The sequence below is a fragment of the Amblyraja radiata genome, chromosome 16 (genome assembly GCF_010909765.2).
Source record: "Amblyraja radiata isolate CabotCenter1 chromosome 16, sAmbRad1.1.pri, whole genome shotgun sequence".
NCBI classification, from domain to species: domain Eukaryota; kingdom Metazoa; phylum Chordata; class Chondrichthyes; order Rajiformes; family Rajidae; genus Amblyraja; species Amblyraja radiata.
The window spans coordinates 8086159-8105256 of NC_045971.1; the positions used below are offsets into that span (position 1 = coordinate 8086159).

Below are 19098 nucleotides of genomic sequence, written 5' to 3' on the forward strand. Positions count from 1 at the left end.
CAAGTCTAGACTTAAAAGAGGCGATGGAGGGGGCAGTTCTGATGGGAAGAGGGATGCTGTTCCATCGTCTAGGAGCTGCAACCGCAACCGCAAAGGCACGGTCGCCCCTGAGCTTATGCCTAGATGGTCAGTAACCCCAAGTCGGCCGACCTGAGGGACCTGGAGGTGGTATGGTGGGTTAGCAGATTTTTGATGCAGGTGGGGGCAAGCCCCTTTGTAAACATAAAGGAGGAGCTTGAAATTGATTCTGAACCACACAGGGAGCCAGTGGAGAGTGGCCAGAATCGGGGTGATGTGGCCCCTTTCTCGGGTGCCCGTCAGCAGTCTCGCTGCGGCGTTTTGGATCAGTTGCAGGCAGGACAAGGAAGATTGGCTGATGCCGGTGTAAAGGGAGTTGCAGTAATCGAGGCGGGAGGAGATAAATGTGTGGGATGATCTTTTCGAGGTCGTCAAACTGGAGGAATTGTTTTATTTTAGTTATCGTCTGAAGCTGAAAGAAGCTCGCTTTTACCACGGCATTGACTTGTTTGTCAAATTTCAACATGGAGTCAAATATCACGCCAAGGTTTTTGACGTGAGGTTTGAGTAAGGGGGTAAGGCTTCCAAGGCGGCCTGCTATCGTTTTGAATGAGTCTGAGGGGCCGAGTAGGTTGATTTAGTTGGAGGAGGTTCTGGGCCATCCAACACTTTATATGCTCAAGGCAGTGGAAAAGGTTAAGTAGATTTGATCGGTTGTTGGGGTTCAGGGGGAGATAGAGCTGTGTATCGTCTGCACAGCAATGGAAGGAAATGCTGTGCCTTTGAATGACTTGGCCTAAGGGAAGCATATACAGGGAGAAGAGAATGGGGCCAAGGATGGAACCTTGTGGAACCCCGCAGCAGAGGCTAGCTGGGGAGGAGAAAGAGTTGCCTATGTTAGTAGAGAAACTCCTATCTTTGAGGTAGGAGACGAACCAGCTCAGGGCAGTGCCATCAATACCAACCCCGTACCGGGACAGTCAATTAGGATGGTGTGGTCGACTGTATCAAATGCTGCGCTGAGGTCAAGAAGGAGCAGGATTACACAGTCGCCGGAGTCAAGTAGGTCGTTATGTACCTTCAACAAGGCAGACTCTGTGCTGTGGTGGGCCCTGAAACCTGATTGGAAAGTTTCCAGGATGGTATTTTGGTGAAGGTATGGCATACGTTGACTTAAAATTACCTTTTCAAGGACGTTTGAGAGGAAAGGCAGTTTGGAAATAGGTCTGTAGTTGCTTGGCAAGGTGGGGTCGAGGTTGGGTTTTTTTCAGGAGGGGCTGGACCATCGCGTGCTTGAAGCAGGTAGGAACAGCTCCAGTGGCCAGAGAACTGTTGATGATGGCAAGAACTAGAGGGCATAGGTTTAAGGTGAGAGGGGAAAGATTTAATCGGAACCTGAGGGAAACTTTTCATTCAGAGTGGTGGATGTATGGAACGAGCTGCCAGAGGAGATGGTGGAGGCAGGTACATTAATAGGAACGGTTTAGAGGACCAGGGGCCAAATGCAGAGAAATAAGATTAGCTTAGATGGGGCATTTTGGATGGAATGGACTAGTTGGGTCAGAGGGGCTGTTTTTGTGCTGTTTGACTCTATGCCTAATTGGTCAGAAGCTAATATCAGAAAACCATAGATTGTTAAGGGTTTGGACACGCTAGAGGCAGGAAACATGTTCCTGATGTTGGGGGAGTCCAGAACCAGGGGCCACAGTTTAAGAATAAGGAGTAAGCCATTTAGAACGGAGACGAGGAAACACTTTTTCTCACAGAGAGTGGTGAGTCTGTGGAATTCTCTGCCTCAGAGGGCGGTGGAGGCAGGTTCTCTGGATGCTTTCAAAAGAGAGCTAGATAGGGTTCTTAAAAATAGCGGAGTCATGGGATATGGGGAGAAGGCAGGAACGGGGTACTGATTGGGGATGATCTGCCATGATCACATTGAGTGGCGGTGCTGGCTCGAAGGGCCGAATGGCCTGCTCCTGCACCTATTGTCTATTGTCATACTTTGTGTAACATGAATTGTTGATGATATTGGCAACAATATCGTTAGGATTTGGTTGAAACCCAGAACATTCACTTCCATAAACGGGACATTTGACAGTGTTTGTAGAGATGCTTGAGGGATTCTCAGTTGGCTGGATTGCTGCCTGACAAAACCAGAGACCCAAGTCCAATCCTGACTTTGGGCGCCGTCTGCACCCTCCCCCTGTGACCGCAGGCGCTGGAAGAACCCAGCGGCTCAGGTAGCATTCGTGGAGGGAAATGGATAGACGATTTTTAGAGCCGGGACTCTTTTTCAATCCGAACCCATATCGTCGCCTATCCGTTTCCCTCCACGGACGCTGCCCGACCCGCTGAGTTTTTCCTCCAGGGTCATGTTTTTTTGCACTTACTTTGGTCAGGATGGTGGCACTGCAATCTTTCACAAACCCAATGAGATGGCGGTGAGCTTCCCACGGTGGGACGGTGAGAATTTTGCAGCACAAAAATACTGCAGATGCTGGAAATGTGGAATAAAAGCAGAGGTTTCTGGCAATACTCCGCAAGTCAGGCAGCAATGACAGTGACGGCTGGCACAGCTGTTGCCTCACGGCGCCAGGAATCCAGGTTCGATCCTGACCTCTGCTGCTGTCAGTGTGGAGTTTGCCTGTTCTCCCTGTGACCGCGTGGGTTTGCAGGTTAATTGGCCTCTTGTAAATTGCCCCAAGTATGTGGGGAGCGGATGAGGGCCGGGTTAGGGTGGTCATGGTGGCGCAGCGGTAGAGTTACTGCCTTACAGCGAATGCAGCGCCAGAGACCCAGGTTCGATCCCGACTACGGGTGCTGTCTGTACGGAGTTTGTACGTTCTCTCCGTTACCTGCGTGAGTTTTTCTCCAAGATCTTCGGTTTCCTCCCACACTCCAAATTTGGACGTTCAGGTTTGCAGGTTAATTGGCTTGGTAAATGTAAAAATTGTCCCTAGTGGGTGTAGGATGGTGTTAATGTGTGGGGATCGCTGGTCGGCGCGGACACGGTGGGCCAAAGGGCCTGTTTCCGCGCTGTATGGCTCTATGACCCTGTGACTCTATTAGTCCTAACCTCTGCACTACACATTCAGTAACACAACTTGTGTGTGTTGCCATACCCCTTTGTATCAAGGTAACTGTATTTTCCATAATTGCAGGCTCCCCCCCCCCCCCTTAAGTAAACTCCCTTCCTGACTATATTTTTCTTTCCTTCTGAACCACTTGTAATTTTCCACGTCGAGCTGCAATTGCCAACTCTTGGCAGAAGTCTCATGTTGATTCAAATCCACCTGTTGCTGTTCTTGGCCTTTTTTGCCTCTGCCAAGCACTTGCATTAACTTTTGAGTCGCCCATCAATGAAGCCCTTGCACTTGTGACTTAATATCTCCTGATCATCTACGAGGATAATAAACAAAAAGAAGTGCCAGGATTCCACTGCGCTGACCAGACAAATGATTCACCTGCAACGCACGTGATCCACCGCAGTCTTGGTGCTGAAACCTCAAGTACAGAAACCCCCTTGTGCTTTCTGCCCTTCCAACTCCTGTGTGCCTTCAATTAAAACAGTCTGAGTCTCTGGAATTTCCTTCCCTCTGTTTTTGTCTACTTTTAGACAAAAACACTAAAGCAGCACGGTGGCGCAGCGGTAGAGTTGCTGCCTTACAGCGCTTGCAGCTCCAGAGACCCGGGAGACCAATCCCGACTACGGGTGCTGTCTGCACGGAGCTTGTTTGTTCTCCTCCGTGACCGTGTGCGGTTCCCCCGAGATCTTCAGTTTCTCCCCACACTCCAAAGACGTACAGGCTTGGATGAGGAAAAGAAAATCAGCCAGGGAGTTGCGAATCTGTGAAATTCTCTGCCACAGAAGATAGTGGAGGCGAATTCACTGGATGTTTTCAAGAGAGAGTTAGATATAGCTCTTAAGGCTAACGGAATCAAGGGATATGGGGAGAAGGCAGGAACAGTGAACTGATTTTGGATGATCAGCCATGATCACAGTGAATGGCGGTGCTGGCTCTGCCAAATGGCCTACTCCTGCACCTATGTTTGTAGGATAATTGGCTTGGGGTTTGTATACTTGTCTAAGTGTGAATTGTCCCTTGTGTGTGTGGGGTAGCGTTAATGTGCGGGCATGATTGGGGTGGACTCATTAATCATTAATATCTCTTCAGCAAGTGACATCGCTTTCTCATTCCTTTTAAATGCAAAGCCTACAAAAGAGGATGTGGCCACAAATTCTGCTGTGAAAAGCTTTTGCTTTTCCAGTCAACAGAAAGACAATACACGATTAGAATCGAGCCGTGTATCAGTGTATAGATACATGATAGGGGAATAACGTTTTAGTGCAAGGTAAAGCCAGCAGAGTCCGATCACGGATAGTCCGAGGGTCATCAAACAGGTAGATAGTCGTTCAGCACAGCTCTCTGGTTGTGATTGGATGATTCCGTTGCCTTATAACAGCTGAGAAGAAACTGTCCCTGAATCTGGAGGTGTGCGTTTTCACACTTGTATACCTTTTGCCTGATGGGAGAGGGGAGAAGAGGGAGTGGCCAGGGTGCGACACGTCCTTGATTATGCTGGTGGCCTTGCCGAGGCAGCGTGATGTATAAATGGAGTCAATGAAAGGGAGGTTGGTTCTGCCGATGTCTGCACAAGCCTGAGAAATATTATTTTGTCAGACTGCACTAGGAAAACTGGAAACTGGGTCAATACAATAAATATAACACCTACTGTAAATTGATATAGGGGCGCAGTAGTAGAGTCGCTGCCTTTTACAGCACTTGCAGCGCTGGAGACCCGGGTTCGATCCCGACTACAGGCGCTGTCTGTACGTAGTTTTACGTTCTCCCCGTTACCCGCGTGGGTTTTCTCCAAGATCTCTAGTTTCCTCCCACGCTCTGAAAACATACAGGTTTGTAGGTAAACTGGCTCGGTAAAAAAAAATGTAAAAATTGTTCCTAGTGTGTATAGGATAGTGTTAATATGCAGGGATCGTTAGTCGATGAGCCGAAGGGCCTGTTTCTGCGCTGTATCTCAGATTCAGATTCAATTTTCATTGTCATTGTCAGTGTACAGTACAGAGACAACGAAATGCACTCTAAACTAAACCTGAACCTTTTATGATTTTTTACATTCATTTATGTGACAATAATCTAAACTAACTAAACTATTACTTTCAAAAAAGACGCAAAGTGCTCGAGCATCTCAGCATCTGGGGGGAACGTAGATTGGGTGATTTTCGGATGTGATTGTTAAAGATGTGGGTCTCTCCAGCAAGACCTTCATGCCCAATTTCCAATTGAGACGGAAATGGTGGATTAGCTTCTAGAAACATCTATCGCCACTCTGTGACCACCGTCACATCGCAGAGACATAGAGTTCGATGAATTAGATCCTGTGATGATAAGGAAACAAACATAGTCATGAGTCCGGGCACTCCGTGATTTGAAGATAGTTACAGTTCCGTGTGGCCTTGTCCTTTTAGTCGCTGGAAGCTTTGAATTGGGAAATGCTCATTTCCCTGGTGTGCAGGTGATCAGTAGATTGTGGAGGTGAGGGTGGGTTGATACGGGTCAATGCGGGGAGAAATTAAAAACGGTAGTAGCACAAGATTAGTATAGAAAGATGGCAGCCTCAGTGGGCCGAAGGGCCTGTTTCCTTGCTGTGTGACTTTATTGGTTTAGTTTAGAACTACAGCGCGGAAACAGGCCCTTCGACCCACCCCATGTCTGCACCAACCAGCAATCCCCGCACATTAACACTATCCCACACACACTAGGGACAATTTTACATTTACACCCAACCAATTAACCTACAAACCTGTACGTGTTTAGAGTGTGGGAGGACACCGAAGATCCCGGGGAAAACCCACGCAGTCACGGGGAGAGCGTACCAACAGCACCCGTAGGCGGGATTGAACCCGGGTCTCTGGCGCTGAGAGCACTGCAAGGCAGCGACTCTACCGCTGTGCCACCGCACCACCCCTATAATCTCCCGTCTATGATCTCCCATTTAAACATCCTAATGAGCCTGTCCCACTTAGGTGATTTTTTTTAGGCAACTACAGGCGACTAGTTTGTCGCCACGTGTTCGCCGGCGGTCTCCGCATTCGCGCAAAAAATCGTAGCGCCCTCTGGTCGGCGCTAAATTTTCAACATGTTGAAAAATGTTCGGAGGCAGTGGGTTTGACGCCAATGAGCGTAGCTTGACTTCTCCTGACGTGGGTGCTGTCGTAGGTTGTTGCCAGGATGACGTGGGTTGTCACCGGTTTTTCTGCGACCTGCTACGACTACGACAGTCACCGACAGTTGCCCAAAAAATCGCCAAGTGGGACAGGCCCAGAATGCAGGGAAGTCAATTGCACAACTAACTAAACATCAAAAGCATCCGCTGTTCCTTGTTTCTACGTTTAAATTATGTCAATGTTTAGTACTGACAAAGATGAATTCCTACTGGGTCTGTCCCACTTACGCGACTTTTTCGGCCACTGCCGGCGCCGTCGTAGGTCGTCGCAGGTCGCCGGAAATTTACAACATGTTGAAACTTCAGCGGCGCCCAGAAAGACGCTACGACTCTTTGGGCTACTGAGGAGGCTACTCGCGACCATACAGGCGACACCATAGCGACATGTCTCAGGGTGACGCCTGTACAATCGTGAGTAGTCACCCAAAGAGTCGTACCTTGTTCTGGTCGCCGCTGGATTTTCAACACGCTGAAAATTTTCGGCGACCTGCAACGACCTATGATGGGTGCCGGCAGTCACCGAAAAAGTCGCGAAAGTGGGACAGGCCCTTTACCCCGGTGAATTTTACAATACATAATATCTGTGCAAAATAAGCTACGAAGGTGCTTGAGTCCATGAATAGTTTGGAATACTGTCAACTTCAGTGGTTCCTGTTTTCGCAGAGAGTTGGGTGTTTAGTAATAATAATAATGGATGGGATTTATATAGCGCCTTTCTAATACTCAAGGCGCTTTACATCGCATTATTCATTCACTCCTCAGTCACACTCGGTGGTGGTAAGCTACTTCTGTAGCCACAGCTGCCCTGGGGCAGACTGACGGAAGCGTGGCTGCCAATCTGCGCCTACGACCCCTCCGACCACCACCAATCACTCACTCACACACATTCACACACAGGCAAAGGTGGGTGAAGTGTCTTGCCCAAGGACACAACGACAGTCTGCACTCCAAGCGGGATTCGAACCGGCTACCTTCCGGTTGCCAGCCGAACACTTAGCCCATTGTGCCATCTGTCGTCCCTTTAGGACTGACTCCAGTATTTGTGGACTGCTCGCATATTTAAATCGAATGAGTAACTCCTCCGCATCACAATGGGGGAAATTATCAGCTTCCCCACCATTGCTTCAGCAGCTTCTCACCTCGATTCCCTAAGAGCAGCATAAAATCAGATGGTCTAAATCTTTAACACCTTGTATCGTTTCATAATAAATAGTTCTACAACATCCATGGTTAAACAAGTGTCTTGATTTCATTGACGCTTGGATCCACAACTCCTTGCAAGGTATTTTCCATTGACATCATTGGCTGTGTCATGGTTTTGAGATATATGGAAATCAAATTGCTGGCCTTGTTTTATTACAAACATTTGACTGCACGCTACAAGCATTTGAGAGCTCGCTAAGGTATGGACAGGCTCTCCGTCCGACATTGTATTTCTTTCTTTAGAAGAGATGGCCCAGTTATTAAGAATTCTCCTGCTATGATATCTCAGGTAATGACTCACCTCTCCTACACATTAGAAGGGAAATCTTAAGAGTTAGATTGTTACTCAGGCAAGACTTGCTTACAATTTTGATCCCAGTTTTGACAAACGTTTTTATATAGAAATATACCATTGCATGTTCAAAGAGAATGGTGTATGTGTTTCTTTCAAAACTTCAGCATCCGGCTGTATCATTGTTTGATTTGAAGTAAGTTGACTCAAAAGTGTAGACAATTCTGAAAACAAATTCAGCCAGTTAATCTTTAACTTGTTGTGCTGTTTTGTAAAGTGCAATGAGTCTTACATTGGTAATGTGTGTGTAACCCATTAGGTCAGATAAGATAAGACACAATATGCTGGAGTAACTCAGCGGGTCAGGATTGGTCTGAAGAAGGGTTCCAATCCGAAGGGTCACCTATTCTTTCTCTCCAGAGATGCTGCCTGACCCGCTGAGTTACTCCAGGCAACAACCTACATTTCAGAATTAAACGCTGGCAATTACATGGATAGGATAGGTTTATAGGGATATGGGTTAAACGCAAGCAGGTGGGACTAGTGTAGATGGGTCATGTTGGTCGGTGTGGGCAAGTTGGGCTGAAGGGCTTGTTTCCATGCTCTACCAATATGACTCTTTTGCAACAGTGAAAGTGCCTCACGTTTGTCTAAACCGAGATCAAGATTTTAACCAAGTGTTGCCTGACCAACAATCCAACTCTTAAAAAGATATTATTTTTCATGTGTGGAAGGAGAGGTGAGTCACTACCCGAGATATCATAGCAGGAGAAATCTTTATTTATCACTGGGCCATCTCTAATTAAAAAAGTAAATGCCATTCTGGAGAGACTGTCCACATCTTGGCCAGCCGTTAAGTGCTTGTAGCACGTAGTCAAATGATTTGGTGTAAAAAGCGAGGCAAAGCAATTTGGTCACCACTTCAGATGGTGATGTTACAATATTCAGATTACACAGGGAGTGTTCACGTATGCCCTGTTTCCTCCCACACTCCATAGATGTACAGGTTGCTAGGTTAATTGGCTTCGGTAAAAATTGTAAACTGTCCCAAGTGTGTAGGATAGTGTTAGTCTACCGGCTTATTGCTGGTCGGTGTGGATTCGGTGGCTGAAGGGGCTGTTTCCACCCACATTCGAAAGACCTGCAGGTGTGCAGATTAATTGGCTTCTGTAAATTGTCTCTAGTGTATAGGATAGCACTAGTATATGAACTATTGTAGTTCATATATAGTACATGGGTAGACACAAAAAGCTGGAGTCTCTGGAGAGAAGGAATGGGTGACGTTTCGGGTCGATCCTTCTCCAGTACATGGGTAATTGCTGGTCAGTGTGGACTCGTTTGGCTGGAGGGCCTGTTTCCACGCTAAACTCAACTCACTTATCTCAACTGGATTAAATCCATGACCTTTCATCAGAATTGATGGAGTATTACAGCCTGAAACTAAGTCTAAACTCTGACCAATTCTCGTGAATGCACTGGAAAGTCTATTGTCAAACAGTTCATTATCTGAATGGTGGCCGATTAGGAAAAGGGGAGATGCAACGAGACCTGGGTGTCATGGTACGCCAGTCATTGAAATTAGGCATGCAGGTGCAGCAGGCAGTGAAGAAAGCAAATGGTATGTCAGCATTCATAGCAAAAGGATTTGAGTATAGAAGCAGGGAGGTTCTACTGCAGTTGTACAGGGTCTTGGTGAGACCACACCTGGAGTATTGCGTACAGTTTTGGTCTCCTAATCTGAGAAAATACATTCTTGCCATAGAGGGAGTACAGAGAAGGTTCACCAGACTGATTCCTGGGATGCCAGGACTTTCATATGAAGAAAGACTGGATAGACTCGGCTTGTACTCGCTAGAATTTAGAAGACTGAGGGGGGATCTTATAGAAACATACAAAATTCTTAAGTGGTTGGACAGGCTAGATGCAGGAAGATGGTCCCGATATTGGGGAAGTCCAGAACAAGGGGTCACAGTTTAAGGATAAGGGGGAAATCTTTTAGGACCGAGATAAGAAAAACATTTTTCACACAGAGAGTGTTGAATCTCTGGAATTCTCTGCCACAGAAGGTAGTTGAGGCCAGTTCATTGGCTATATTTAAGAGGGAGTTAGATGTGGCCCTTGTGGCTAAAGGGATCAGGGGGTATGGAGAGAAGGCAGGTACAGGATAGTGAGTTGGATGATCAGCCATGATCATATTGAATGGCGGTGCAGGCTCGAAGGGCCGAATGGCCTACTCCTGCACCTAATTTCTATGTTTCTATGTTTTCCCAAGATACTAAGTGCTAATATTTTTCTCCCCTTCTTCTTCCAGGCGGATGTTTCCTTTCCTGAGTTTTAACATCACGGGCCTGGATCCTTCTGCTCACTATAACATTTATGTGGATGTTATCCTGGCAGACCAACATCACTGGCGATACCAGGGAGGAAAGTGGGTGCAGTGCGGCAAGGCAGAAGGCAACATGCAAGGTCAGTGTACTGCAGACGGAAGCAATGTGCATTCATTGAATGGTTACTGAGGGAATGGGCTTGCATGGGAGGAGAAGTACCTACCGACCTCTGGTCCATGCACACGTATCTACTGCCGTGTCTGGAGTTTATAGGAGGCAGTAGATGCGAGTGCATGGGTCAAGATACATTCATCATTCTGTAGTCCCTACTATGCAGGATACAATCACATTTTTCTCAGCAATTCCACTATATATTTTATTGTAACCAATAATCTATCTAGTTCTACCCAAGATAGACACAAAATACTGTAGTAACTCAGCATCCCTGGAGATAAGGAATGGGTGACGTTTTGGGTCGAGACCCTTCTTCAAGTCTGATTCTCTTGCACGATTCTCCCCCCCCCCCCCCCCATGTTTTGTGATCCGGACATAATCAGCCGCTTTCTAAGGGCTGAATCGGCCCATTCGCGGGGCCTTTCAGCGCCTGGCGCGGCTTAAAATCAAACTGCTACATCGAGGCGATCGAGGCGATCGAGGCTCCCAATGTTGAAGCCCCCGCCGGCCGATGAAAGACCCCGTGAACGGGCCGATTCAAGCCCCACGATTCGGGGCGGACGAAGCTGCTGTTGCTGGTGTTCGGAGTCGGTCACCAACCAGGTCAGCTCCCGATGTTACCGTCCACAGGGCCCATGGCCGAAGCCTCGCGTGCGTGCGCAGGCGCGCGGTGCCAAGAAAACGTGTCCCCCCGCATGTTTTGACAGCGATTTCCGTGCCTGTTCATGTGACCAGAGATCACATGGGCGGCACGGTGGCACAGCGGTAGGGTTGCTGCCTTACAGCGCCAGAGACCCAGTTCAATCCCAACTACGGGTGCTGTCTGTATGGAGTTTGTACCTTCTTCCTGTGGGGTTTCCCCGGGTGCTCCGGTTTCCTCCCACACTCCAAAGACGTACAGGTTTGTAGGTTAATTGGCTTCGGCAAAGATTGTAAATTGGCCCTCCTGTGTAGGATAGTGGTGGTGTACGGGGTTGCTGGTGGACGTGGACTTGATGGGCCGAAGGGCCTGTTTCCATGCTGTATCTCTAAACAAAACTAAATCTCGATCTTGGTATCTCGTTCTCGATCTGTATTGATTGAGATTAGATATAAATAAACGCGACCCCCCCTGATTGTATGAAAATAACTGCAATTAACTTAATTTAGAGAAACAGTGCGATAACAGGCCCTTCGGCCCACCGAGTCCGCGCTGACCAGCGATCCCCGCACACCAACATTATCCCATACACACTGGGGATAATTTACAATTTGACCCAGCCAATTAGCCTCCAAACCTGCCTTCGGAGTGTGGGAGGAATCCCAAGGTCTCGGAGAAAACCCCGCGCAGGTCATAGGGCGAACGTACAAACTCCGTACATACAGCACCCGTAGTCAGGATCGAACCCGGGTCTCTGGCCCTGTAGGCGCTGTAAGGTAGCAACTCTGCCACTGCTCCACCGTGACGCCCTTCTTATCGAGTAACTTACACAAATTGCAAACTTTACCCCGTTATATATTCAACACCAGCAGAATATTTCTGCAGTCTGGGCAACTGTTGTAATGTAGAAAATACACAGCCAGTTTAAACCAGTGTGTTACCACAAAAGGAAACTTTATTCGGCAAAATATTTTGCTCTCAATTTTGTTGGGCGAGAGAGAAATATTATTCTGGAAATCGGGGGTGATGTTTTTATTTAAGTTGGTTCAGTTTCACATCACAAAGCGATGCCTCTAACAGTACAGCGATGGAATACCAAGCAAGGTATTAAAGAGGTTTTTTTTATGCTTGCATCTCTGCAACCTGAAACCACCCCCTTCTGAGGTGACAACAGCACGCACATGAGGTATGGTTAACACATAACCTGCTGAGCAAACATGTATCGGAGGAGCAAAGGTTTGCAGATGGCCTGAGTCAGCATTCGGCATTGTCAAGTGATGTGGTGAGAATCCTAGAAATTACTGAGGCTGAATATGTCGCTCGGCTGATTCTGTTGCCCAACGGGTTGGTTCTAAGGGGCAGGTGGAATCATGGCAACTTTGTCTTTCCGCTGACTTGATAGCGCGCAACAAAAACTTGTCACTGTACACATGACAATAACCCATACTGAACTGAAATGTTGCAGCATGGTGGCATCACAGCAGGTTTTGATCCTGACTACGGGTGCTGTCTGTACAGAGTTTATACCTTCTCACTGTGACTGCGTGGGTCTTCTCCGGGAGCTCTGATTTCCTCCCACACTTGAAAGATGCACAGGTTTGGCTTCAGTAAGAATTGTAAATTGTCCCTAGCGTGTAAGATAGTGCTAGTGTACAGGGATGCTGGTCGGTGCGGACTCGATGGGCTGAAGGGCCTGTTCCCACCCCGCATCTCTAAACTAAACTAAACTAAACTAAACTAAAGGAGGCTGTTCATCCAGAGTGAACTTTGATGATTGTCGTGTGGTTTGGTTTAGTTTAGTTTAGAGAAGCAGGACCATCAGCCCACAATGCCACATGATTCATGCATGTCCATGTGCCTATCTAAAAGCCTCGTAAAATCTCCTGCCTCCACTACCATCCCTAGCAGTCCAGTCCAGGCACCCACCACCCTCTGTGCAAAAAACCTTGCCCTGCACAGCTCCATGAAACTTCCTCTCAACTTATAGCCATGCCTTCTAGTATATCCACCGTGTAGTAAACAGGTTCTGGCTGTCTACCACATATCTATGCCTCTCATAATTTTATATACTTCTGTTGGGTCTCGCAGCAATCTGGTGAAAATTACCCTTATTTAAACCCATCTTTGTCTTTATACCCTGCTGTCGAATCTCTTAAACTTTCACTGCTCTAAAAAAGACGACTCTTGTATAATCTCCCATCTAAAATACCCTATTCTTGGATATATTTGTAGCAATATATTTTACACACTCCCATAGGTCATACACCTGTTTGTAAATGGGGCCATCACATTCATATCAAACACCAAAGTGGCCGCTGACAACTATAACAGAGCTGTTAAAGAAATGACTGCAGATGCTGGAAAAATTGAAGGCAGACAAAAATGCTGGAGAAACTCAGCGGGTGAGGCAGCATCTATGGAGGGAAGGAAATAGGTGACGTTTCGGGTTGAGATTCTTCTTCAGACTGAAGAAGGGTCTCGACCCGAAACGTCACCTCATCCTTCGCCCCATAGATGCTGCCGCACCCGCTGAGTTTCTCCAGCGTTTTTGTCGACCTACAATAACAGAGCTAGTCGAGCTGCTATATCACAGCTCAAGTCTCCTTCTTCTTGCGAATGAACCATAAACCAAAGGAATAGTTAGATCTCAAGCCGGGTGTTGGGCAGTCAGGTTGTTGTCTCTGTTGGCGTCAATGTCTGCCAGGCCCTGGCACAGCTAATTTTGGTGGGTGGTAGAGCGGGCAAACCAGAGATGACGTGGTTGGCTGTTTGTTGTTCTGAGGTGAACTGCATTCATTCTTTACAGCAGGATCATAAAACCGGTGCATTAAATCACATTCCTGGATGTTAACGACTTGTTAATGGTCCCATTAACAGCCAGCCAGATATCCCATTCTTCAGATCATTAACAAATGAGCTGCACATCTGGTGTTGGTTAAGTTTGTGGGTTAAATCAGAGATTGATTTTTGTAACGGTTGGTCCCCCTTTCAAGATGGCAAAAAACTTTGTTTGTTCTTGCGTCAAATTCACGCACAGTTTATTGCTGCACCTGTGATGCCTCTAGTGAGAGTATTAAACGGCTTGCCTTGGTACAGCACTTAATTGCAAGCCTAGGCCATCAGAGTCATAGAGTGATACAGTGTGGAAACAGGCCCTTTGGCCCAACTCGCCCACGCCGGCCAACAATGTCCCAGCTACCCTAGTCCCACTTGCCTGCGCTTGGTCCATAACCAAGAACTCTCTGCCACAGAAGGTAGTTGAGGCCAGTTCATTGGCTATATTTAAGAGGGTTTGATGTGGCCCTTGTGGCTAAAAGGGATCAAGGGATATGGGGGAATTGCAGGAATGGGGTACTGAGTTGGATGATCAGCCATGATCATATTGAATGGAGGTGCTGGCTCGAAGGGCCGAATGGCCCACTCCTGCACCTATTTTCTAATTTTTTTAAAATAAATAACTCCTCCAAACCTGTCCTATCTACGTACCTGTCCAACTGTCTCTTAAACAATGGGATAGCCCCAGCCTCAACTACCTCCTCTGGCAGCTTGTTCCGTACACCCACCACCATCTGTGTGAATTCTATTCTGGTTTACCACAGTGCAACATTTTTGCAATGTATCTGCTGTTCGAATGTGTGAAGCACAACAGCTGAGTTGCACACAGCAAGTTCTCAGGCACGGTTAGGTGCAATGGCCGGACGACCTGTGTCGGTGAAGTTTGGTGGAGGGTGAATATTGACCTGTATTTGGAGATAGCGAGCTCTTCTTTGCGATGGTGCTTTGTACCACCTATCACCAACACCTGATGAAGTGAACAGTCAAGCACCCTCAGCATCTCAAACATAATCAATCTCAAACCAACCGAAGGAGCAGTGAAAGAAACAGAGAAAATAGGTGCAGGGGTAGGCCATTCGGCCCTTCGAGCCAGCACCTCCATTCAATATGATCACGGCTGATTATCTAAAATCAGTACCCCATTCCTGATTTTCCCCCATATCCCTTGATTCCTTTAGCCCTATGAGCTAAATCCAACTCTCTTGAAAACATTCAGCGAATTGCCGTCCACTGTCTTCTGTGGCAGAGAATTCCACAGATTCACAAATCTCTGGGTGAAAACTATTTTCCTCATCTCAGTCCTAAATGGCCCACCCCTTATTCTTAAACTGTGACCCCTGGTTCTGGACTCCCCCAACATCGGGGAATATCTTTCCTGCATCTACCCTGTCCAATCCTCTAAGAATGTTATATGTTTCTATAAGATCCACTCTCATCCGTCTAAAGTCCAGTGAATACAAGCCCAGTCGACCCATTCTTTCATCATTATTGCCATAGAGGGAGTGCAGAGAAGGTTCACCAGACTGATTCCTGGGATGTCAGGACTGTCTTATGAAGAAAGACTGGATAGACTTGGTTTATACTCTCTAGAATTTAGGAGATTGAGAGGGGATCTTATAGAAACGTACAAAATTCTTAAGGGGTTGGACAGGCTAGATGCAGGAAGATTGCTCCCGATGTTGGGGAAGTCCAGGACAAGGGGTCACAGCTTAAGGATAAGGGGGAAATCCTTTAAAACCGAGATGAGAATAACTTTTTTCACACAGAGAGTGGTGAATCTCTGGAACTCCCTGCCACAGAGGGTAGTCGAGGCCAGTTCATTGGCTATATTTAAGAGGGAGTTAGATGTGGCCCTTGTGGCTAAGGGGATCAGAGGGTATGGAGAGAAGGCAGGTACGGGATACTGAGTTGGATGATCAGCCATGATCATATTGAATGGCGGTGCAGGCTCAAAGGGCCGAATGGCCTACTCCTGCACCTAATTTCTATGTTTCTATGTTTCTATCATGTGTCTGTCCCACCATCCCGGGAATTAACCTGGTCTAACGTTGGTACGATTCCTAACAATTCAATTCCGGCAATTTAAACTAACATGTTAGGAAGATAGACGCGAAGTGCTGGAATAACTCAGCAGGTCAGGCAGCATCCCTGAAGGAAAATGATCAACAGCGTTTTGGGTCAGAGATGCTGCCTGACCCCACGCTGAGTTACTCCAGCGCTTTGTTTCCATCTATGGTATAAAGCAGCATCCACAGTTCCTTCTTATAAGGGTGGAGCAGCGGTAGAGTTGCTGCCTTACAGCGAATGCAGCGCCGGAGACCCAGATTCGATCCCGACTACGGGTGCTGCCTGTACGGAGTTTGTTCATTCTGCCCGTGACCTGCATGGGTTTTTTCCGAGATCTTCGGTTTCCTCCCACATTCCATAAGACGTACAGGTTTGTAGATTAATTGGCTTGGTATAAATGCAAACATTGTCCCTAGTGGGTGTAGGGGAGTGTTTATGTGCGGGGATCACTGTTCGGTGCGGACCCGATGGGCCGAAGGGCCTGTTTCCGCGCTGTATCTCTAAACTAAACCAAACTAAAGTAAACAAGGGAGGACTATGAGTAAGATTTCCGTTGTAAAGATTCTGGAGCTGCAGAATTGGCAGAGTCGGGGGTCTCTACACACAGGGAAACATGGCTCTCATCTTAAAGCTGTTTCATGCACAAGGCAGAACGGCCCATCTATAAAAGGGTTTAGTATGAAATTCACCCCCACAGCACTTATTCCACATGCCCACTCCTGGAAATAGTGCAGTTACTGGGTTTCACTGTCCACAGACCTTTAAACAAACACTTTCCATGGCTCATGTCATGACTTTTCCAGCAGCGATCAGGTGTCCTGGTGCTGAATGCACTGTAATATTTTCCAACCAGTTTTACTTTATAATAATCTAATACTACACCATCTGGTCCTCTGCACATTATCCACTAGACCCCTTGTCAGCTAACATTCCTGCTTTCAACCCCTTTATTTTTCAGGCTCAAACTAGGATGTGGATATTTAAAAACAAACTCTATTCCCTTATTTGCTCAGGAGTTTCAGAGGCTGAGAGCTGATAGAAATATATAATATGGGAGGATAGACACAGCAGGGCAGGCAACATCTCTGGAGGGAAGGAATGGGTGACGTTTCGGGTCGAGACCCTTCTTCAGACCATAGATAGGGTAGACCCATGTTCCTCGGGTGGAAATGTCAAAGACTAAAGGGCGTAGCTTTAAGGTGAGCGGAGCAAAATTTGAAAGGAGATGAGAGCGGGCAAGTTTTTTACACAAGAGAGGGGTGGGTGAATTGAATGCGATGCCAGCGGTGGGTGGCAGGGATGGATAAGATGTTGGCATTGAAGAGAATGTCGGAGCAGCACGTGGATAGTCGACAATCAAGAGTGCGTTAGGTGTCACATATGCAACTGCAGAGTGAAATTCATTTTGCATTTATTACACATACGGGCGCTGCCATTAAGATGCCAGGAATGGAGGGATATGGACCACGTGCTGGTAGAGGAGACTCGTTTAATTTGGCATGGTGTTCAGCATGGACACTGTGGGCCGAAGGGCCTGTTCCTGTGCTGTTCTATGTCCTGTCTTCTAGCACAGGCTTTAGGAAAGAGTTTAATAGAAGGTTCGCAGAGGGAAGGAACAATTTTCTGCCTTCCTCTAGCAGGAACAGTGTTGCCCTCAGCTACCTATCTCCCCGAACCCCCCCTTCAACTGTCCAAAGGGATTTCCAAAGTGTTGAGTTGGATAAACTCACTGTTCCTGCAACGTTTGCTGCCCACAGAGTTGAGTGATCGCGCCCTCCACTGGTTTCCGATATCATTACAACAAATCTCTCTGAGCCCCCACGCAAGCCATCAGTCTGCAGGATGATTCCAACCTGAACAACTTTGTCTGCCCACTCCCTCCACAGATGCTGCTGGACCCGCTGAGTTACTCCAGCACTCTGTGTGTTTTGCTGTCTTTAAGTACCTTTTAGTTTCGGGGCTGGCAATGCACGATCAATGCATCAATGATTATCCAAGTCAAGTCAAGTTTATTCGTCACATACACATACGAGATGTGCAGATGTGGAATGAAAAGTGGCAATGCTCGCGGACTTTTGTGCAAAAAAACTAACTAACAAACAAACAACCAGACAAACTACAAACATCCACCCACCGATCTGTGCATAGTCCTCTGTGTGTTTGCTGGAAGACAATAGACCGTGTGGAGCGGCTTTGTAGCGCAGCGGTAGAGTTGCTGCCTCACAGCGCCTGAGACCCGGTTTCAATCCTGTCTACAAATGCTGTCTGTGCGGAGTTTGTACGGTCTCTCTGTGACCTGGTGGGTTTTCTCTGGGTGCTCCGGTTTCCACCCACACTCCAAAGACGTGTCGGTTTGTAGGTTAATTGGCTTCTGCAAATTGTCCCTGGAGTGTAGGATAGAGCTAGTGTACGGGTGATTGCTGGTCGGGGTGAACTCAGTGGGCCGAAGGGCCCGTTTCCACGCTGTATCTCCAAACTCAACTGTGACGGTAGATTCTGCCAAACCTATTGCTTCAAGACACAAGGAGACGAAAGGAACCACAGATGCTGCATTCTTGGCCAAAGCACAAAGTGCTGGAGGAACTCTGCAGGTGAGGCAGCACTGTGGAAGAAATGTACAGGCAATGTTTCGGGTTGGGATCAAACATCAGTTTGAAGAAGGGCCCTGAGCCATAATGGCATCTGTCCATTTTCTCCATAGATGCTTCCATGACCCATGTTGGTCTTCCAGCAGATAGACACAAAATGCTGGAGTAACTCGTCGGGACTAGCAGCATTCATGGATAGAAGGAATGGGTGACGTTTCGGGTGACCACCCTTGAAGGGCCTAGTCCCGAAACGTCACCCATTCCTTCTCTCCAGAGATGCTGCCTGTCCCGACGAGTTACTCCAGCATTTTGTGTCTTATCTTCGATTTAAACCAACATCTGCAGTTCCTTCTTGCAACATTAGTCTTCCAGCAGTTTGTGTTTTGCTCAAGAGGTCCTTGTGTTTCTATAAAGTTTTCTGACTCGTTCTTAAAAACATCCAACAGTTTAGTCACTGTGGCCTTTTGTTGTAGGGAATACCATGGCTCTCCAGTTTCTCTGTGAATTCATTACTCTTCATTTTAGCACTAAGCCTGACACTCACCATACATTAAGAGAAACTCCATCACACGAATAAGCCACAGTTGGTTTTTTCAGTTAGGATTTTGTAGGTTTTAATTAAATCCCCTTTCATTCTTGTAAACTCTAGTAAACTGGGACTAGAAACATAGAAATATAGAAACATAAAATAGGTGTCGGAGTAGGCCATTC

General features: G+C 47.2%; 1 protein-coding gene across 1 annotated transcript in view; it reads left to right on the plus strand.

Annotated features, from left to right (window-relative positions):
- Nucleotides 1-19098, plus strand: part of tbx21 (T-box transcription factor 21) — a 52315-nt gene that overhangs the window by 22223 nt on the left and 10994 nt on the right. Inside the window, exon 2 of the mRNA XM_033035024.1 lies at nucleotides 10068-10222. Coding sequence (XP_032890915.1) covers nucleotides 10068-10222 — 155 coding nt within the window. The remainder of the gene's footprint in view (nucleotides 1-10067; nucleotides 10223-19098) is intronic.